Below are 18,893 nucleotides of genomic sequence, written 5' to 3' on the forward strand. Positions count from 1 at the left end.
TTCAAACCCAGAATGCAGCTTGCTCTATAATTACACAGCTATACATAATTAACTGATGGAAAACAGTGGACAGTGCAAATAAAACTCTGTTGTAACAGCATGACATCATGATCAAAGAATAAAACCATGGAGACCACCGCTATTATGTGCCTGACATTAAAACTGAAAAGATGCCCAGTTCATGGCACCCACAAAATTTTGTCTTGAGATGTTAAATCAAAATACATCCACTTCATATACATCTAAAGGTGCTACCTATAAAAGCTCTTGCAAGAAGAGAATTTGTTGATATGAACATAAACAAACAGTATTTCTGTAATGATTCTGTACTGTTTGTGAATGTTTATAAAAAAAAAAAAGAGGAAAGCATGATGCTCCCACCCACAGAGGATCATATGCAGTGGAATCATGTGAAGATATTCCAGAGATATTCCCAGCTCAGTTTTCTACTCTGCATGAAGCAATAGTCTCTGTAGTTGAGATGGACACCCTGGGAAGAGCTGCCCTACTCTGCAATGTTCACATGAACAAACAGTATAATAGTCAGGATGTTTAAAAAGGAATCCTTATATTCACTTTCATTCCTCTGTGTAAACAGTTCAGGAGCTAAACTGCAATAAAGACTTCTAATGGATTTGTTGAACTTAAGTAACTGTTTGCTCTTGGCTTCCAAGATGTTTGTTTTTTGTGGGTAATTACAGCAACAATTCATCAGCACAAAAGTGTCAGTAACTTACTATTTATTTCTAAATGTATCAAATAGTAGTTTAAGGCCTTTTGAGCTTTTCTGTGGTACTCCGGTATCTGTTGCTAATATGTTAAAAGAATTATGGCCAAGCTTTGATTGAAAGATAAGGAAATGGGACAGGGTAGGACCACCAACCACTACCGAAGGCCTCCCCAACTCCACATGGCCAGATAGATGTGCCTTTACCTTATTGCAATACTCAATAACTTTAGCATATTCCCGCAGTTTCAAGTAGCACATGGCGAGGTTGAGGAAAGCTGCCAGCAACAAGGATTCTGATGCTTTAGATTCCCTTTCTGATAAGCCATATTCCATTTCTAACCAGGATACGATCTTTCCATACTGAATCACTGCCTGCAGGTACTTGCCTTCCTAAGAATGGGGTAAAGAAGGTCAGGCTATGAATGGCATTTTGCAAAGTGGAACACATTTGCTTCTGAAATATATTAATTTAACAGCGTCAGAAGAATGAGGAGGAAGACGTTTCAAAAGGTTAGGATGAAAGTATAGTACCAGAAAGCAGTAGTGTCAAATGGCTTTGCTGTTGCCATATTCTGTCAGACCACCACCTGCCTGGAAAGAGCTATTCAGAAACCCTTCAAACCAACCACCTCAACTCCAGGTTTGAAGAACCAACTTAAACAGGAAGGCAAGGCAGAAAGGGGGAAGCAGTAGGGTTGCTTGAGAATAGTGAAGTGCAACACTGAGGATTCTGTTCCGTTTAAGCCCAACAGGTTTCTCAGTGTTTCTGTTCCGATAAGCGGCAGCTTCCAGAAATGTTTGTGCCTTTTGCACACATTAAATAAATAGATGCATTTTGTGTGTGTGTGGGGGGGGGGGATAGTTTTTTAAAAATATATTTTTCAGGTCTTTAAATTTGCGCAAATGGGATTGTGCTTTTTTAATATTATTTTTAGGTCTTTAAATGTGCTCAAATGGGATCGTAATTTTTTAAAAAATATTTTTTTATGAGTGGTCTTTCAGAAGTCCGCCCGTCCGCTATGTATTCCTGTTGTAAATATCTTTGTCAGTTTTATCCTGTCCACATGCTACTTCCTTTAGCCCAACAGAGCCATATTCTGTACTCCTCAAAGAACTTGTCAATTTCATCCATCACTTTGGTGCTCCACCTCTGGTTCGCTTGGGAAGTGCAGGATGAAATAGACAAGTTCTTTGACAAGTACAGAATATGCTCTGCTGGGCTAAACAAAGTAGTGTGAGGACAGGATAAAACTGATGAAGATATTTACAATGGGAATACATGGCAGACAGCGGGACTAGTGAAAGACCACTACTATATATATAAAATTACGACACCATTTGTGCAATTTAAAGACCTGGAAAAAAAAACAGGATTCAATTTGTGTAAATTTAACGATCCTAATAATAATAATAATAATAATAATGACCACAATTCCATTTGCACAAATTTAAAGACCTGAAAAATAATTTAACCCCCCCCACAATCCCATTTGCACAAATTGCCGCTGTCATTTTTAAAAAGTCCAAAATTCTCATATTGGATCAACTTGCTACAGATCAAGTTGATGCCAGCAGGTGGAAATGGAATGAAATCCACCAGGACTGAACTGGTAAAATCTGTCAAGATTACACCCCCAAAACAAAATTCTATACATCCCTACTTGAGAAGCATATGCCTCTGAAAAGGTCACCACCACTAATTAAAACACAGACTACTTATAAGAAGAAAACCCATTTCTTCATGTTACCATTTCTAGATATGTTGACACAGACCTTGAAGTATACAGTCCCTTTCTCTTTGACAATGGCTGCCTGTTCGAGTTTCTCTTTGGTGTCCATCTCCCAGGATTCTTTGGCCTATAAGCAAACATCGATAGCAACAATTAGGTGAAAATAAAGAAAACAGCTAACAATCAGTGCAGCTTTTCTAGAAATTGCACCCCCAAACATAGTAAGCTTTTCAGAATCTCACTATTCTCAAGGTAAGCATTTTTTGAACATATTCTTTCTCATGTCAATGCATGGTGCTTTTTTCACTGTTCCAGTGGGATGAGTGGTTAGCATGTAATAGAGAACATTATTTTACACTAGCAAACAGACCTGGCTTTGCACAGGTTGGAAGACTCCTTCATTTGATACAGCAAAGCCTTCAAACAAACTTACACAGCTGTCAGAGTTGGACACACTGTGCCTGCCCTGTCTGCGTGAAGCCATGCCTGTTGGCACCTGTAGGCACAGCCCCTGTCATGGTGCACCCGTATAGGGAAGGGTCTGCCCACTCCATTCCCCTGAGGGGAGCTGCCCCACAGCAGGGGGCAGGCATATAGCTCTGTCCGTCTGCTTACTAATCTCCCTTGGTTTTAAAGCGTATGGACTGCAAAGCTATGTGCTGGTTAGGGAAGTCTGTCCTTAGTGACTGAAGATGTTACTGCAGGCTTCAACCACATGGACACTTTAAATTAAATTAATGCATTTTAAAAACAAAATAACTCTGAGGTGCACACCTCTAGAGTCCGCTTAGTAGGCATGCCAAGTTTCAGAGGTTTTGGAGCTATGGAGCTGATGGACAGACAGACCAAAATAATCTTTTATTTTTAGAGATAAAAGCTACTCCATTAGGCTACTTATAGCTTTAGAAATTAAAGCACAGCAAGATCTGGAGTAACTAATGATGATTGTGCACTGCAATTACATTTAGTATCCCACCCCGCCAAGCTGGTTACAGATCTGTTTAAAATCTCCTTGTAAAAACAGCCCTAGAGAAGTATGATAGGGTGAGAAAGAGTCACAAAAGGAAGCCTTTGCAAATCTCTCTGGGGGTAGAAAGGCTGGAGAAGAAACCAATCACCCAAGCCTTCTTCATGCAAACATTCCCCATTATCAACTAGCAGCACAGCTTCACCTTATGTACATCTTGTTCCTTCACTGTACTGTATGGAGATGGGTACATTCCCCAGCACCCCAAAGAGTGCACAGCATGCTCAGCAATTCTGCCCTGCCCTCCTTTCAGTACTGCTTGGCAGGACAGGAGTTTTTTTGTCTGAGGCCCAGAAAAAAAAATACAAAAGGAACAAGCCTAGAACAAGTCTTGGACCGCACCCAAAACAATAAAACAAACTCACACACAAGAACACTGTGATCTTAGTCGATGTATCTGCTTTATTAAGCCTTGTCATAAAATATTGGGGGAAGGTGGGAAGGAATGGCAGAGGCACATCCTAAATGTTTTCATTGCAGAAGAGATCCTGTGGGTAAATGTCAAATGTGTGCGTGTCTGTTTACTATTTGAAGAAATTCCATTCTCACCTTTTCAAAGCTTTTCAGTGTAACTTCATATACAAGTTCAGCATTTGGCCCTATGCCAAATGTAAGCTTTCCTGCTTTACCAAACCCATATCTGAAACAAAGCATGGAAACAAAATGCTAACAGAAATGGCATAGGATGAGGCACTTTATTCAGCATTCTGAATATTTACGCTCATGTGGCGCTAACAGTGGCTAGCTACACATCAGGCCCTAGAGACAAAACAGATATCACCTAGGAAACCAGTGGCTAAGTAACTCATCTGTGGTAAGACACAGATTTTACATACTAGACTTGGTTTATCATTATTCCCTTTGTATTCAGATTGGATGTGATTATACATTATGTACCCTATTCAGTTTTAACACTCCCTTTGATGATCATGCATTTATTTTTCATTCTGAATCTCTGAAAATTATACTAAACACTAGATGTGTACATAAAGAATAATGATACTTGAAATGGTTCCCTGAACTCTTTTTATCCCCACCCCTTAAATGTGCCTTTTTTCAGTGTTAAAGGAAAACAGTTTATAACAGAATATACACATACAAATCCTACTGTCAGCTAGCCATAAAGTGTAACTTGGCACTATTGATTGTGAGACCTGTATTAAGGTGGGAAATAATTTAATAAACACATTTCATGTGCATAATTGGCTTCCTCTGACAGATACTAATTGCCTCAATTGAAACAAAGCTGTGTCAAAGATGCTTAAACACATCTTTGCTTAGAGTTGGATGTTGTAGAAGCTGTGTAGTGTGTGTGTGTGTGTGTGCACGCGTGCGCAAAAGAGAGAGAGAGAGAGAGAGACTCCCAAGTTTCTTACTGTGTTCCAATATGCAGGATACAATGTTCTCCCCTCTGCATCTTCTCCAGAGCTTTGTCAATTCCAATGGGAATGTCATGGTCTTCTCCTTCACCAACAGTGAATGCTACATCTCTGCAATCAAACATTCTGCCATCACAGAATCCTTTCAGATGGACTGTATGGGAGAGGGGAAAATTATAGGCTGCAAAGCATTTGACGCATTATATAACTGCATGACCAAAATGCATTTTTGCTAGCATTCTTATACCATAATGGCTGGAACAATATGATGGCTGGGCTCTTTAAACCCTAAAGCCACACTGCCTCTCTGCATTTCTAAAATGAGACTATTAGGGTGCAATCCTATGCATGTTTAGGCAGACAAAAGTCCTAAAACTCCCAGCATTCCCCAGCTAGCCATGTGGGGAATCCTGGGAGTTGTAGGACTTTTGCCTGTCTAAACATGCATAGGATTATGCCCTTAATGAATTAAGAGTGCATAAGCTGACTGATTTTAATAGGCCTAGAAGTTTTCAGAGCCTAGAAAAAAATATATAAACAGAACTGATGAAACTAGTTTAGTCATGTTGTAGCCCAATTCTCTGAGCTACTTGCATGGGTATGGCAGCTCTTAGTACTGGGAAGCAGGATTCTGATACAGGAGTGAATCTACAACTGAAGATTTTGCACCAAAACTAGGACCCAGTGTTGCAACAGTCACTGGCATCCTGCCCAAGGATACAGTACTATGTAAGGGCACCTGCATGGCCTGGCAGGAGTAAGATTTCCTCTGTGCCCGTGTGGAGTCATGGGGTGCTTAAGGGACTGAAGGAATGATTTGCTAAGATAGGAAAAGTCAGACAGCTTTGCCTTCCTTGCCATGCAGCGCATGACACCATAACTGCGGCAGAACAAGTTGCTGCTTGCACCACTATCACCCCTGTAGAGTAATACTATCAATTTGTAAGTCTTAACTGTTCCCATCTGTAACTGGGCCAGATTGTGCTGGGAATGCAAACAGTAAAGTTACAGTAATATTCCTAAACAACAGAAATGTTACTCATATTAACAAAGCTATGTGGAAATTTTTGACTGAACATCTGCTCACAACATCAGTGCTTCATGAAAAGAGAGAAAATGCATGAAGAAACAAGTGCTGTATAAAACAACACTATGTTCCAACAACAGTTAATCATGTCTCTCTGAAGGAAGGACAAGATAAAACTTCATAGTTAAGTCTGGTTCTCTTCTTCTAAGCAGATGAATCTGGACACTGTGTCTTATTTATTTATTATTACATTTATATCCCACCTTTCTTCCCTCATGGAACTCAAGGTGGCTACATGTGGTTCCCAGGTGGTCTCCCCTCCAAGCACTGACTAGGCCCAACGCTGCTTAGCTTCAGCAAGGTGGCTGCCTCATGTGCCTTCAGACTATGCCCTGGGACATACTGACTTGTAAATTTAACATTGATTATTGTGAAGTGCCCATATATTGCTAAAACCGCACCTGCTAGCAACATGCAAGAACAGTTATGGGTGTTTCTTTAAAGGCAGACAATGCGATACTTTGTGTTAGAACATCATAAGAACACAACCCACCATGAATACAATCTCAGATATAAAACTGACTTAAAAGATATACAACAAAGAGTCTTGTGGTACCTTAAAGATTAACAAATTTTCAAGGCATGTGTTTTCATGAGTCCATCAGGTGCATGAAATGCTATCTTAAGTTGGTATATAATATATGAAAAAGGCAAAAAGTGAGATCAGAGAGGGGAAATACAGACTATGATGTGTAAATATATCTGCCAACTTAGGATACTGCCTCATGCATCTGATGAACTGGACTCTAGGCCTCAAATGCTTATGCCATAACAAATTTGTTAGTCTTTAAGGTGCCCCAAGACTCTGCTGTCTTTGCCACGACAGACTAACATAGCTACCCTTCTGGAAATTGTTAAAAGACATATCACAGACTAAGCAAGATCCCACTGGAATACTATCCAACAGTTGCTGCTGGCCTTGTACCCTGGTTTCTTATGGTAAAAAGTAGTTTCAAGATCATCTTGCTTCTCCTCCCAAAAACCAAACCAAGAAAACACTGCGTTGGATTCAACAGGAAAATGTCTGTGAAACTGTATTTTCCTGAACATGATTGCCTCTTCTTACAGGGCTGTTCCACTGGAATTCTGTCCCAGAAGCTATTTTCGAAGTCCTTACGGAAATAAAGTTATTTCACAGTGTAAGCCTATACTTGCCTAGTCAGAAGCAAGTCCTTTTGAGTTCAGTTGGACTTACTCACAGGACAGCATGTATAGGATTGTAACCTTAGAAGCCAATGATACCCTTGTCTGTATACAGGCTGTAGATCAGGATTTTCCTTCACAATATTATTTTCTGGAGTTATTGGTGCAGAGTTACCCACATATGGATAAAATATCCTATGTTTCCACTCATGTATTATGGTGCTTCATAATAGCTCGGTTCAGTCTTCATAAAACTTAGCATTTATACAGGTAAGGCAGAGATATAGTGGCTTGTCTAAGGCCATTTAGTAGCCTTGTGTACATGGCCACTAAATAAGTGGCCACTAAGGCCTTTTAGTAGCCTTGTGACTGAGGTAAAAGGTAAGACTTCCCAACTCCATTCTTATCTATTAAGCTACATTAGCTCCCAGCTTGCTTTCTCCAGTCTTATTGTTGCCAGGACTTTGGTAAGGACAGGAAAGGATGGGAAAAGGTACAGGAGTGATTCATTCCAGTGGTAAAGGAACATGTCTCTTAGGAAGCTGAAGTCCTCACCTGCCCAGCTGCAGAACAACCAGCACTTGCTGTTGTCCACCCTGGCAAACAGATCTATCTGCAGTATGCCCCACCTCCAAAGAAGGCCCACAACCAGCGACGCTGCTAGTGTCTACATGTGAGATGGTGAAATAGTCCAGCTTTAGGTTGTCTGCAAGGAGACTGTTGACTCCTGCAATATGTATTGCCACTAAGGTGATACTACATGGACAGCACCAACAGTAGATCTGGAGCATGAGTTCCAGTAATTAAAGGCATCTCATTCCCCCTTGCTTGTTCAGATAGTGTCATGGTAGTATTGTCAAACAGTATCTGTACTAAGCAGCCGCATATCTCCATTTCAAAGGCCTGTAATGCTTTCCAAACAGCCAGTAGTCCAAACAATTGATATGGTGGCTGGATCCATTCCTGGACCATGTACTATGCACCTTTCATGTTCCAGAATAGGCACCCCATTGCATCATCTATTGTTATTATCCTAGATGGAGACAGAGGACAGCCCAGGATGCCCTTCCAAAGGTTCAAGATGTCCCTCCACCATACCAGAGAGGAAATGACATCAGTGGGAATACTTACTTGCATTCAACAAGTGTTCCAGTTTGGGTTCAAAGCTTGAATGAACCAGTTTTGGAGCACCCTTATAGGCAGGCAAGCTACTTGGATGACTGACAACATGGCTGCCATGAGGCCAAGTAACCTCTGAATCTGCAAGGCAGTGGTTTCTGTCAGATGTGTCACTTCGCCTGCAAGGCATGACAATGTTGAGACATGATCCAGAGGGGGGAATGCCTGACCCAGATCAGAATCCAGAACTGCTCTGATGAACTGGATACATCATGTTGGTGTCAAGTGGGACTTCCCTGCATTGGTGCATAGGCCCAAACTAGGCAACAGGTGGTAGAAATGGCACCCACAATCCCAGCCCTCGATGATGCCACTAGAACTCAATTGCTGATGTAAAGGTAAACAGAGATCCCCAGAGGCGGAGGTGAACTGAGATTTCTGCCACACATTTGGTGAATACACGCAGTGCTGTAGCAAGGCAAAAGGGTAACATCTGCAACTGACAAGTTTCCATTCTGATGGCAAACTGGAGGAACCAATGAGAAGTCACGTTGATGGGTATGTGAGAATAGGCGCCCTTTAGATCTACAGACACAAACCAACCACCTCTCTGAAGAAGTGGAAGGATAGATGCTAGTATGACAATGTACTTTGTTCCATCACTGCTCATTCTTCATTCTCTGTTTTTCTCATGTAAAAGTCTGTGATCCATTAAGAGGTACAAGCTTTTCTGTCAGTGATCTAGAAACCCCTGCTGCTGTACTGTTTAAATCCTAACCTTCCATAAGAACATGAAAAAGACACGTTGTGTTATGAATAATATATATTTTTTCTATTCTAATGGAAATGGTATTAACATTTAAAGCCCTAAATGGCTTGGGGCCAGGATACTTAAAGGATCATCTCCTTCCATATGTACCTGCCCAGACCCTATAATAATCTTCATTGGTCCTTTTCTGGGAGCCCCTGCCAAAGGAAGTGAGACGGGTGGCTACTAGGAAGACGGCCTTTTCTGCCGTGGCTCCCTGGTTGTGGAATGAGCTCACTAGAGAGGTTTGCCTGGTGCCTACGTTATACTCTTTCGAGCATCAAGTGAAGACTTTATTTTCCCAGCAATTTTAGCATTCTAGTCTTTTAGCTCTGCTGTTTTAAATTACTGTATTTTAAATCTCTGCATTGCTGCTAGGTTTTATACTGGTTGTACTTTTATACTGTAGTTTTAATGCTTTTATATTTATATTGTTTTTATGTTGGACTCGTGGTTTTAATTTTTGTGAACCACCCAGAGAGCTTTGGCTATTGGGTGGTATAGAAATGTAATAAATAAATAAATAATAAATAAATTATGTCTCTGAGATCCAAAGTAGGCCACAGCCTTCTGTCTTGCTTTGGCACTGTGAAACAGTAAGAATAAAAGCCTGCTGGAATCTATCTTTGTGGGGCTCGCTCTGTCAACCCTTTCAATAGCAGTGTATCTATTCCATCAGTAGTGGTGTTGAGCAGGCGGTCACTTTGAAGGTGCCAGTTGGAGGAAGGATGTTGAATTTGACTCTGTATCCACATTGAATGATGGAAAGGACCAGGCGTCTGTTCTTATTTTCCCCCATGCATGGAAAAAGTGAAACAGATGAGATCCAAAGGTGGGGTGACAGACAGAAGGTCGAAGCAGAAAGTCAGATGTGTCAGAGGAGCCATTTATTGTTGTTGTTGTTGTTGTCAGTCTCCTTCAATTCCCTTGGAACCTCAAAGGCTAGAAGTAATGTTCTTTCACCAGTGCTGATGGTAGCAAAAGGACTGATTCACTGGAGAATGGGGCTATTTGTAGGCAGGTTGTCTAAACCTGTTAGTGGCTTTGTGACCGAGACTTCCCAACTCACATTCTTATGTATTAAACTACATTAGCTCCCTAACTTCCTTTCTCCAGTCTTACCCAGCAAGGAGAGTTAATGGCTATTTGTGTCAGGAAGTTTGCTCTCACAATGAGTGCACTTTCTAAAGGAGGCCCTCAGGCAACTCGCAACAATCATGACAAAAATAAAACTGAAAAAGGACTGATAGAAGAGAATGAGAAGATAGAAAAAAAGAGAAGAAAAATGAAAGAAACCTCAGCATATCTTTCTTTTCCTCAGAAGGAAGCAAAAATATGATGGAGATTTCCTTCGAGACTGCCACAATGGCAGTCGAAAGTGAACTGAAGGAATAGGTGGGAACCCACTAGAGACACGCATACTGGAATGGTGAGGGAGGGTTCCTGCCAAAAATTCCCCAGCTATAAAAGGTTCCCTAATGGGGCTCTGTATTTGTATGTAGATGCATCTGTATGTAGATGCAGATGCCATATGTGTGATGCACAGAGACCATGAAGAACAATATATACTCATAGTCATTTTAGTCTCTCTCCCCCTCCCCTATCCATGGGGGAGGGAAGCTGAGGCATGAGCAGTGGCTGAGCTCAGGACATGAGCGCCACTGCTGTTCCACTCATGTCCTGCTTATGGGTTCCTGGTCCACAGCTAGTTGTATGAACAGAATGTATGAACAGAATGCTGGACTAGATGGACCCTTGGTCTGATTCAGCATGGCTCTTCTTATAGTCTTACATTCTTATGAGCACTCTGGTGGCACCACTCACTTTTCTACCAAACACCTACTGTGCATCCAGATTCAGGGACAATGTTCTCCAGTGGCTTACTATTGTTCATTTCTCTCTCTTTGGGCTTCTCTACATTATGGAAAAATTCCACAGCTTTATTGGGACTTTCTGCTTCTGTTTCTGTGGTGTGATTAGGATGGGCTCCTTTAAATGACAAACACTGACATTACTTAAAAATGCCTTTCTCAGCAGCCTTACTGGAGCTTTCTATATTTTCAATGAAATAGTTCCATTTAGTGGCTGAATTACAGTGCTATGCTGGTGTTATTTTTTTTACTCCAGTTTGTCTCTGATCTTTTTGAAAGCAGGATAAACAGGAAAAAGCACGGGAGATGTCTTGGAGGTTGATGACGTGTAAAGGACCCGCAAACTTCCATGAGTGGCAAATCACGAGCGTGCAATAAATTGCTTGTGTAGAGACGGCCTTTGTCTCCTTCTCCATAAGGTTCTCTCTCTGTTCCATGCAGACCATGAGAAAGGTAGACCTTATCACCAGGAACAGTGATCAGGAAGCTCCTGGCTGCTCCTTTGTTGACCTATTCACGATAGGCAGACTACCTTTGCAAGCTCCATGATAGACAGTTATGCAATAGATTAAGGTGTTCCTAACATGGAGCTGGTGCCATGAAGGTTGCTGAACCTGCTACCTGTCATGTTCCTTTGTCCTCCCCCTCCACAATCAACACACTCCAGGAAACAAAGCTTCAGCCTACACTACTTTATTAGTTAACTACTAGCTTCTTTACAAATGCAGATTCTAGGAAACTCTCAGACTGCAATTAAACAGCTAATCTTTGCTATGGACTTTGAGGAGGGAGCTTGATGGGCTCAGGGGCGATGGTCCCTCCTTACACAGGTAACCTGCATGTTGTTGTTGTTGTTGTTATTGTTCAGTCGTGTCCGACTCTTCGTGACCCCGTGGACCATAGCACGCCAGGCCTTCCTGTCCTCCGCTCTCTCCCGGAGCATGCTCAAGTTCATATTCATTGCATCGGTGATGCTATCTAGCCATCTCATCCTCTGCCGTCCCCTTCTCCTTTTGCCTTCAGTCTTTCCCAGCATCAGGGTCTTTTCCAGGGAGTTTTCTCTTCGCATTAGGTGGCCAAAATATTTGAGCTTCAGCTTCAGTATCTGTCCTTCCAATGAGCAGTCAGGGTTGATTTCCTTTAGGATTGACTGATTTGACCTCCTTGCAGTCCAGGGGACTTGTAAGAGTCTTCTCCAGCACCACAGTTCGAAGACATCAATTCTTCGGCACTCAGCCTTCCTTATAGTCCAGCTCTCACAGCTATACATCACTACTGGGAAAACCATAGCTTTGATTATACGAACCTTTGTCGGCAAGGTGATGTCTCTGCTTCTTGCTTTGCTGTCTAGGTTTGCCATAGCTTTCCTCCCAAGGAGCAAGCATCTTTTAATTTCATGACTACAGTCACTGTCTGCGGTGGAGCCCAAGAAAATAAAATCTGTCACTGCTTCCATTTCTTCCCCTTCTATATGCCAGGAAGTGATGGGGCCAGATGCCGTGATCTGAGTTTTTTTAAAGTTGAGTTTCAAACCAGCTTTTGCACTCTCCTCCTTCACCCTCAACAAGAGGCTCTTTAGATCCTCTTCGCTTTCTGCCATTACGGTGGTATCGTCTGCGTATCTGAGGTTGTTGATAATTCTCCCAGCAATCTTAATTCCGATTGTGATTCATCGGAATGGTTGGTGCATAGACTTGAATTACTGTGATGTTGAGTGGTTTGCCTTGGATTCGTACTGAGATCATTCTATCATTTTTGAGATTGTACCCCAGTACTGCTTTTCCCACCCTTTTGTTGACTATGAGTGCTACTCCCTTTCTTCTAAGGGATTCTTGCCCACAGTAGCAGATATAATGGTCACCTGAATTAAATTCGCCCACGCTTGTCCATTTTAGTTCGCTGATTCCCAAGATGTCGATGTTCAATCTTGCCATCTCCTTGTTTGACCACCTCCAGCTTACCTTGATTCACTGATCTTACATTCCAGGTTCCTAAACAATATTGTTCTTTAAAGCATCGGATTTCCTTTTCACCACCAGACACATCCACAGCTGAGCGTCCTTTCGGCTTTGGCCCAGCCACTTCACTCTTTCTGGCGCTACTTGGAAATACCCTCTGCTCTTCCCCAGTAGTATACTGGACACCTTCCGACCCGAGGGTCTCATCTTCCGACGTCATCTCTTTTAGCCTTGTGATACGTTCCATGGGGTTTTCTTGGCCAGAATACTGGAGTGGGTTGCCATTTCCTTCTCCAGTGGACCACATTTTGTCAGAACTCTCCGCCATGACCTGTCCGTCTTGGGTGGCCCTGCACGGCTTATGGCTTCACTGAGTTACGCAAGCCCCTTCGCCACAACAAGGCAGTGATCCATGACACCCTGCATAGGGAGAGGCATGCCTTTCAGGGTGCACATATTGGATGGTTGCTGCTGCTAGAGTTTATAAGGCAGATGGGGTGGGGAGGAAAGGTAAAAAAATGATGAGTGGGAGGGGCAATGAGGCCTGACTGGATGCTACCCAACAGGGCTGGCCTATCAGGCAACATAGGGGGCTGGGTGGGGGAGAGGACTGGTCACATGGGTTACCAGGGGGAAGGGATGGGCCAAAAGGCCTGATTGGCCCATATTGGAACCAGAATATTGGGCCATGTAGTGCTCCTCCTGACTAGCTCAGGTAAGGCTGAGGGTTATGTTGTGAGGTTTTGAGTCCCAGATGTGTTTGTGGGCACTACTCCCCTTTCTCTTGGTAGGGCTTGAACTCTCATTTCCTGCTTCCCAACCCCATGCCGTATGCAGTGAGCCACTGGAGGCTACTGATGGTAATCTGTCTATGTCCCCTTGTTGTATGTCCTTGCCCTTCTCTTTGGTTACTAAGCAAAGTAATATTTTCCTACGTGGGTCTTGAACCCTTGTCTCAGGACAGCTATGTGTGTTCTATGCAGGTACCCCATTCCAGGGAGCTATGTAGGTGCTGTGTTATGTGAACTTTTCTTCCTCCTTTTTGTGTGTTGCACTCAGAACAGTGGCTATGAGTGGCATAAGGGTATTTGAATTGTACTGAAGTTGTTGCTGGCTGTGACACTTGGGATGATGGCTTGGGGGCACCATGGCATTGTGTTGTGAGTGCTCCAATGTATGTGTGTGCACTGGAGACCTGTCCCTATGTGTGGGTAGCATGTGGGTGTCATTGCCAGCATGGTCCCCACTTCTTGGCTGTGGTGGAGTTTCCAGGGATGCTGAAGGCATTTTTATGCTATTTTTTGTATTTTCTGGTTTTGTGTTATTCCCCTCTCCTCCCAAACTGAACCTTGGATACAGTGATTGTTCCGCTGGCAAATTCTAGTTCTGGTGTAATATAAATATAGGATTGCTCTGCCAAGCCCTTTTCTTTTTGGTTCTAGAGTGGATGTGAGAGCTGCCCAAAGAAAACAATGGAGAAACCCAGGTATATAGTGTAGCTGTGATGGGGCAACATGTCCCCACAACACAAAAGTAGCCATTCCTTCTGCAGACAGTGAGATGAGTTACTGCAGTATTTCCTTATCTGTGTACCCTCAGTGAGAGAATGTCCTTATTGGGCTATTTTGGAAGGTTAAAAACTGTCTCTCTTTTATTAACTTCTATACTTTTGCATACCTAGGGAGTTCGGTATGCATTTGGCAGCAGGATGACGGCAAACCACCAATTTTTGTGTTTTTTTCAGGGCGAGTGTGGCCCATGCGGGGAGGGGGAAATAATAGCTCCCAGACCTGCTGCAATCCCCCACCCTGGTTCTACACGAATTGTGTAAATATAGCATAGGAAAAAACTCCACAACTAGATTATCAAAGTTTACTTAAGTACTATCTAAAAGTGATTGTTTGGATAGAATTACACTTGGATTACAGAGTAAGAAACCCCAGCCAGACTACGGAACATCACTTCAGCTGCTGAGCTGACTTATTGTTCTCTCAGTGCCTAGAGCGATTTTGTTTTGAAGAGCACAGAACACTGTGTTCTGAATGTGGCTGGCACATGAACTCTGTGCACTGACAGCAATTTGTACTCTGATTAAAACAGCAGAGGGGCTGTAACACAACTTGGAATGCAAATATTCAACTGCAGCCTGTGTTTCAGGAAGCAGATATATGAATTATGCCCTATCACTCAAGCTAATAACACTGACTACAAAAATCCATCCCAGAAACTTTAGTTGTGCTACATGTATATTTTCTCCCATTCTAATTATAGCACTCATGGCAGGAATCCCAAGGTAATACTGGGTTTTACTAGAACTCAGCAGAAACACTATCAGCTAAATCATGGTTGCTGGGGTTTAACCACCTGCCTGGCTTCAAAATACAGCCATAACTACTCTTCTGGTTTTCTGCCAACCTGCTCTATTCATGTTAAATCATTTGCACATTTCCACTTCACTGTAGCTGACAAGGAATCTGAAATGGGGTTCTCAATCCAAAGGCTTTTATCTCTTGGAACAAGGGACAGTGGTAGCAACCACATATTTCTTCAGAGCTTCCAATTTCCATGCCACCCACTTCTGATTTCAGGATCGTTATCTAATTTACTGGCAATATGGGAACAAACTGGGGACAGGAAGATGGGTACTGACATTGGTATCAGTGTCACTTAAAATGCCAGTTTCCATTGGTTGCAGCTTATATGTTCTACAAACAGCCACAGATTACTTTACTTCCATGGTTCTCACTAAGCAGCTATTCTATGGAAGGATATCAAACAATTAAATTAACACTTTTCTTTAGTTTAGGAGTTATTTCTGTGATTAATTTTATAAGATACTGAAAACATTTCTGAAATCAATGGAGTGGACAGCCTGCAACCCCTAGGCCTTGGCCTTATTTCATGTGGTCTTCAGGCTAATATCAAAAGGCCCCTGCAAAGAATCAGTTTAGATCTCTGGCAAGAATGATCTGTCCCTTTTCCAGCAGCCAAATGAGTAGTGAGGAAAAGGGGAGGGAGGGGGAGAGAGAGAGACAGAGACAGACAGAGAGAGAAAGTGTTGCCTTGCCTACCTTTGGCTTCATACTGCCTGCTACCTGCATGCAGCTCCTGACATGCGAATGTGGCACTTGAAAGAAAAAAGATTCTCTATCCACGTCCTAATCCAAAAGGTTGCAGGTATAATACTGTGCATACTTACTTGTAAGGAAGTTCCATCGAACTTAGTGGAACTTGAATAAACACACATAGGATCTTGTAAAAGATATTTTCCCCATATCAGCAGATAATTTGTGCATTTCCAAAGTAAATTATTTGTTATATAATATGCCACAATACTTCATTAGCATACAAAGAGCAACTTGTTTAGAAAAAGGGTGACTGCAGTTTAGCAAGGAAGTTTTGTTGTTTAATTTTTCTTACGTGGGAGTTGTGGGCTGGCACATACCAACCAAGGGGGAGAGCACTTGGGAACCTCCAGCTTGGTAGAAAGAAATGGCTCTTAGAAGACTCCACCAAGCTATCCTACTGTGCTTCCTTTCAGGACATATTTTTACAACTGAAACAAACCCACTGACTTCAGCAGCTATTTCCTGTAAACCTCTCTCGATTTAAGCAATGGCAATAATCAGTGATGTAGTGAGATGGGGAGGTAGCTTTTTCCAAAAGACAGAAAAGACTGAGAAGCATCATGAAATAGATATGCTACCTCAGGGGTCCCCACCCTTTTTGGACCTGTGGGCACATTTGAGTATTTGAGAAACTGCTGTGGGCACCATCTGCTCAGTGGATCGCTGGTTTGGCATCTACCTGTCATGTCTATGGATCTTAGGCTGCATCTTATTCAGCAATTTTTTTTTGTTTCATGTCTATTGGACACTGCAAAGTCTCTTTAATAAGGGATCATCTAATTCAGCAAATTGCTGTTGGTGCAATAAACTAATGCTTCTTTTAAATATATGTTTTGGCAGTGCCCAGTAGTTGCTTCTTTTTAGATGGAGGTTATTACACAGACAAATTTTGTACTGGAACAGTCTTTAATATTCACTGATGACATGTTCTTTTAAATTATTTACCGGTTTCATGGAAATTAACAACTGGTCAGCATAAAAGGATTCCCTGCACCCTTCTGACAGCTAAAAAACTGATAATACAACATTGGAAGGATAAGCACTGACCTCCTACAATGTAATGGTTTGAGGACCTTACAACACTTTCAGTATTTGAATGGGTGGAATGTAGACACCACCTTCAAATGGATACTTATTTGGATATTTGGTCCACTTTTGTAGAAGCCTATGTATAATTACTAGAACACTGTATGCATTTCATACAAATCCATGTAAGTATATTTTTAAAAATGGTGGGGATTTGGGGTGCCTGTAGGCACCACATTAGGGATCCCTGTGCTACCTGATTTAAGTCACCTATAAATGTGTCTCCCAATGCATGCCTTATATAATCAGTTAAGGAGGAAAATCTAGTCAATAACATTGCAGTCATCATCTGAAAAACACCTGAAAAACCATGGTGTTGGGATTTATAAAGGACACTGGATGGTGTTGCCCATAGCACCAATATTACAATTGTGGTTCTGGTGTAATATATATCATACATTAAGACAGATAAGAGATAAGAAAATATAACTGCAATGCATTATGTGCTTACTCCCTAGTGCCATATAGACATTTGTAGAATTTAGGGCTGGTAAACATTGTAGCCAAAATCACAGGGGGCCTTACAACAGAACATAGGGTTATTATGACTCAGACCTCAACTGAGGTGACATACCAGCAAACCTCTGCCTCAATAGCCAACTGCTCTCACTTCATAATATTTTCCATTAAACCCCAGGAGTCCTAAAGCTTATACAGTTGGATTTACCAAGAAAAAATTTGAGTGTGTTCAGAACTGAAGGTAGGAATCCAATAGCTTTGGCTATTGGGCGGTATAGAAATAAATAAATAAATAAATAAATAAATAAATAAATAAAAAGATAGCCGAAGAAAAAGGCTCTTGCTACAGACTCTCAAACAAACTAGGGCCCCATCTACATGACACCACTTTCACTCCCCACCCCGTTGCAACTGCGCAGCACTGCAGCTTCAAATTTGCTTCTGCTGCGATACACTTGTGATTTACTGTGCACTTGCCTAACAGACTCCGCCGTGCCCTTTTTTTTTTTGCCATTATACTTCAATGCGCAGCTGTGCAGTCCCATGAGTGTGGGGTTGTGACATTGTAGTGGCTGATTTGTATTGTAGGGGTTCTGTTGTGCCTTTCCATCCCTCGTTAGGTAAAAAATGGGTGTTCTGTGCTCCTTCATTTCCACACCATCTCTTTGTCAGTTCCCCAGCCTGAGAATCTCACGATGGTTCACACTCACAAGCATGAACAGTACATGCCTACCCATCACCCTGAAATGGAGGCTAGAGCGAAGTTGGTCCTCCCCCAAGACCCCTCCCCCTGGCCCTTGGGCACTGAGTCCAAAACCAACCGTTGCGAAGATATGAAGCTGCAAAAATGTGCGAAAGTGTGATTAAATAAATGAAAACACCTCTCTGTGCCTCTGTAACTGTGCAGCTGCAAAGAGATGGGGGCAGTAAAGGGCATCACAGAGTGACGCAAGCACTACGCATGCCTACAACATGCCCACTGCAAAATGCGAAGTCGGTTCGGGGAAGGTACAGATGGATCGCAACCGCGGGGAAACCACAGCAAAAAAAATCACAGCAAAAAATCACAGCAAAATGCCTCCTTGGAAATCTGCATTTTCCTGGAGAAAACCATGGATGGCTGTGAAGTGGCAACTGTATCAATCTGTCCTGAGGGACCTTGACTTGCAGCCGCCCTGGAGTAAAAGGCTCATGTAGATGGGGCCCAGCACTCCCTTAAAGTCCACTGAGAGTTGATACTCTAACAAGTACAGTTCTCAACTCTCCAAACTGCTTTTGTAAACCCATTGCAAATGAAGCTTCACATGCTGAGAAAGACTGAAGGCAAAAGGAGAAGGGGACGGCAGAAGATGAGATGGCTAGATAGCA

General features: G+C 42.3%; 1 protein-coding gene across 1 annotated transcript in view; it reads right to left on the reverse strand.

Annotated features, from left to right (window-relative positions):
* The window catches only part of FKBP5 (FKBP prolyl isomerase 5), an 82,000-nt gene that overhangs the window by 12,752 nt on the left and 50,355 nt on the right, over window positions 1–18,893 (reverse strand). Inside the window, exons 6-9 of the mRNA XM_084852938.1 lie at window positions 4,864–5,020; window positions 4,037–4,127; window positions 2,504–2,587; window positions 935–1,120 (exon numbers count right to left, since the gene is read on the reverse strand). Of these exons, the coding sequence (XP_084709064.1) occupies window positions 935–1,120; window positions 2,504–2,587; window positions 4,037–4,127; window positions 4,864–5,020 (518 nt within the window). The remainder of the gene's footprint in view (window positions 1–934; window positions 1,121–2,503; window positions 2,588–4,036; window positions 4,128–4,863; window positions 5,021–18,893) is intronic.

The sequence above is a fragment of the Heloderma suspectum genome, chromosome 4 (genome assembly GCF_057233095.1).
Source record: "Heloderma suspectum isolate Gila_16-S chromosome 4, 16-S_ref, whole genome shotgun sequence".
Classification (NCBI taxonomy): domain Eukaryota; kingdom Metazoa; phylum Chordata; class Lepidosauria; order Squamata; family Helodermatidae; genus Heloderma; species Heloderma suspectum.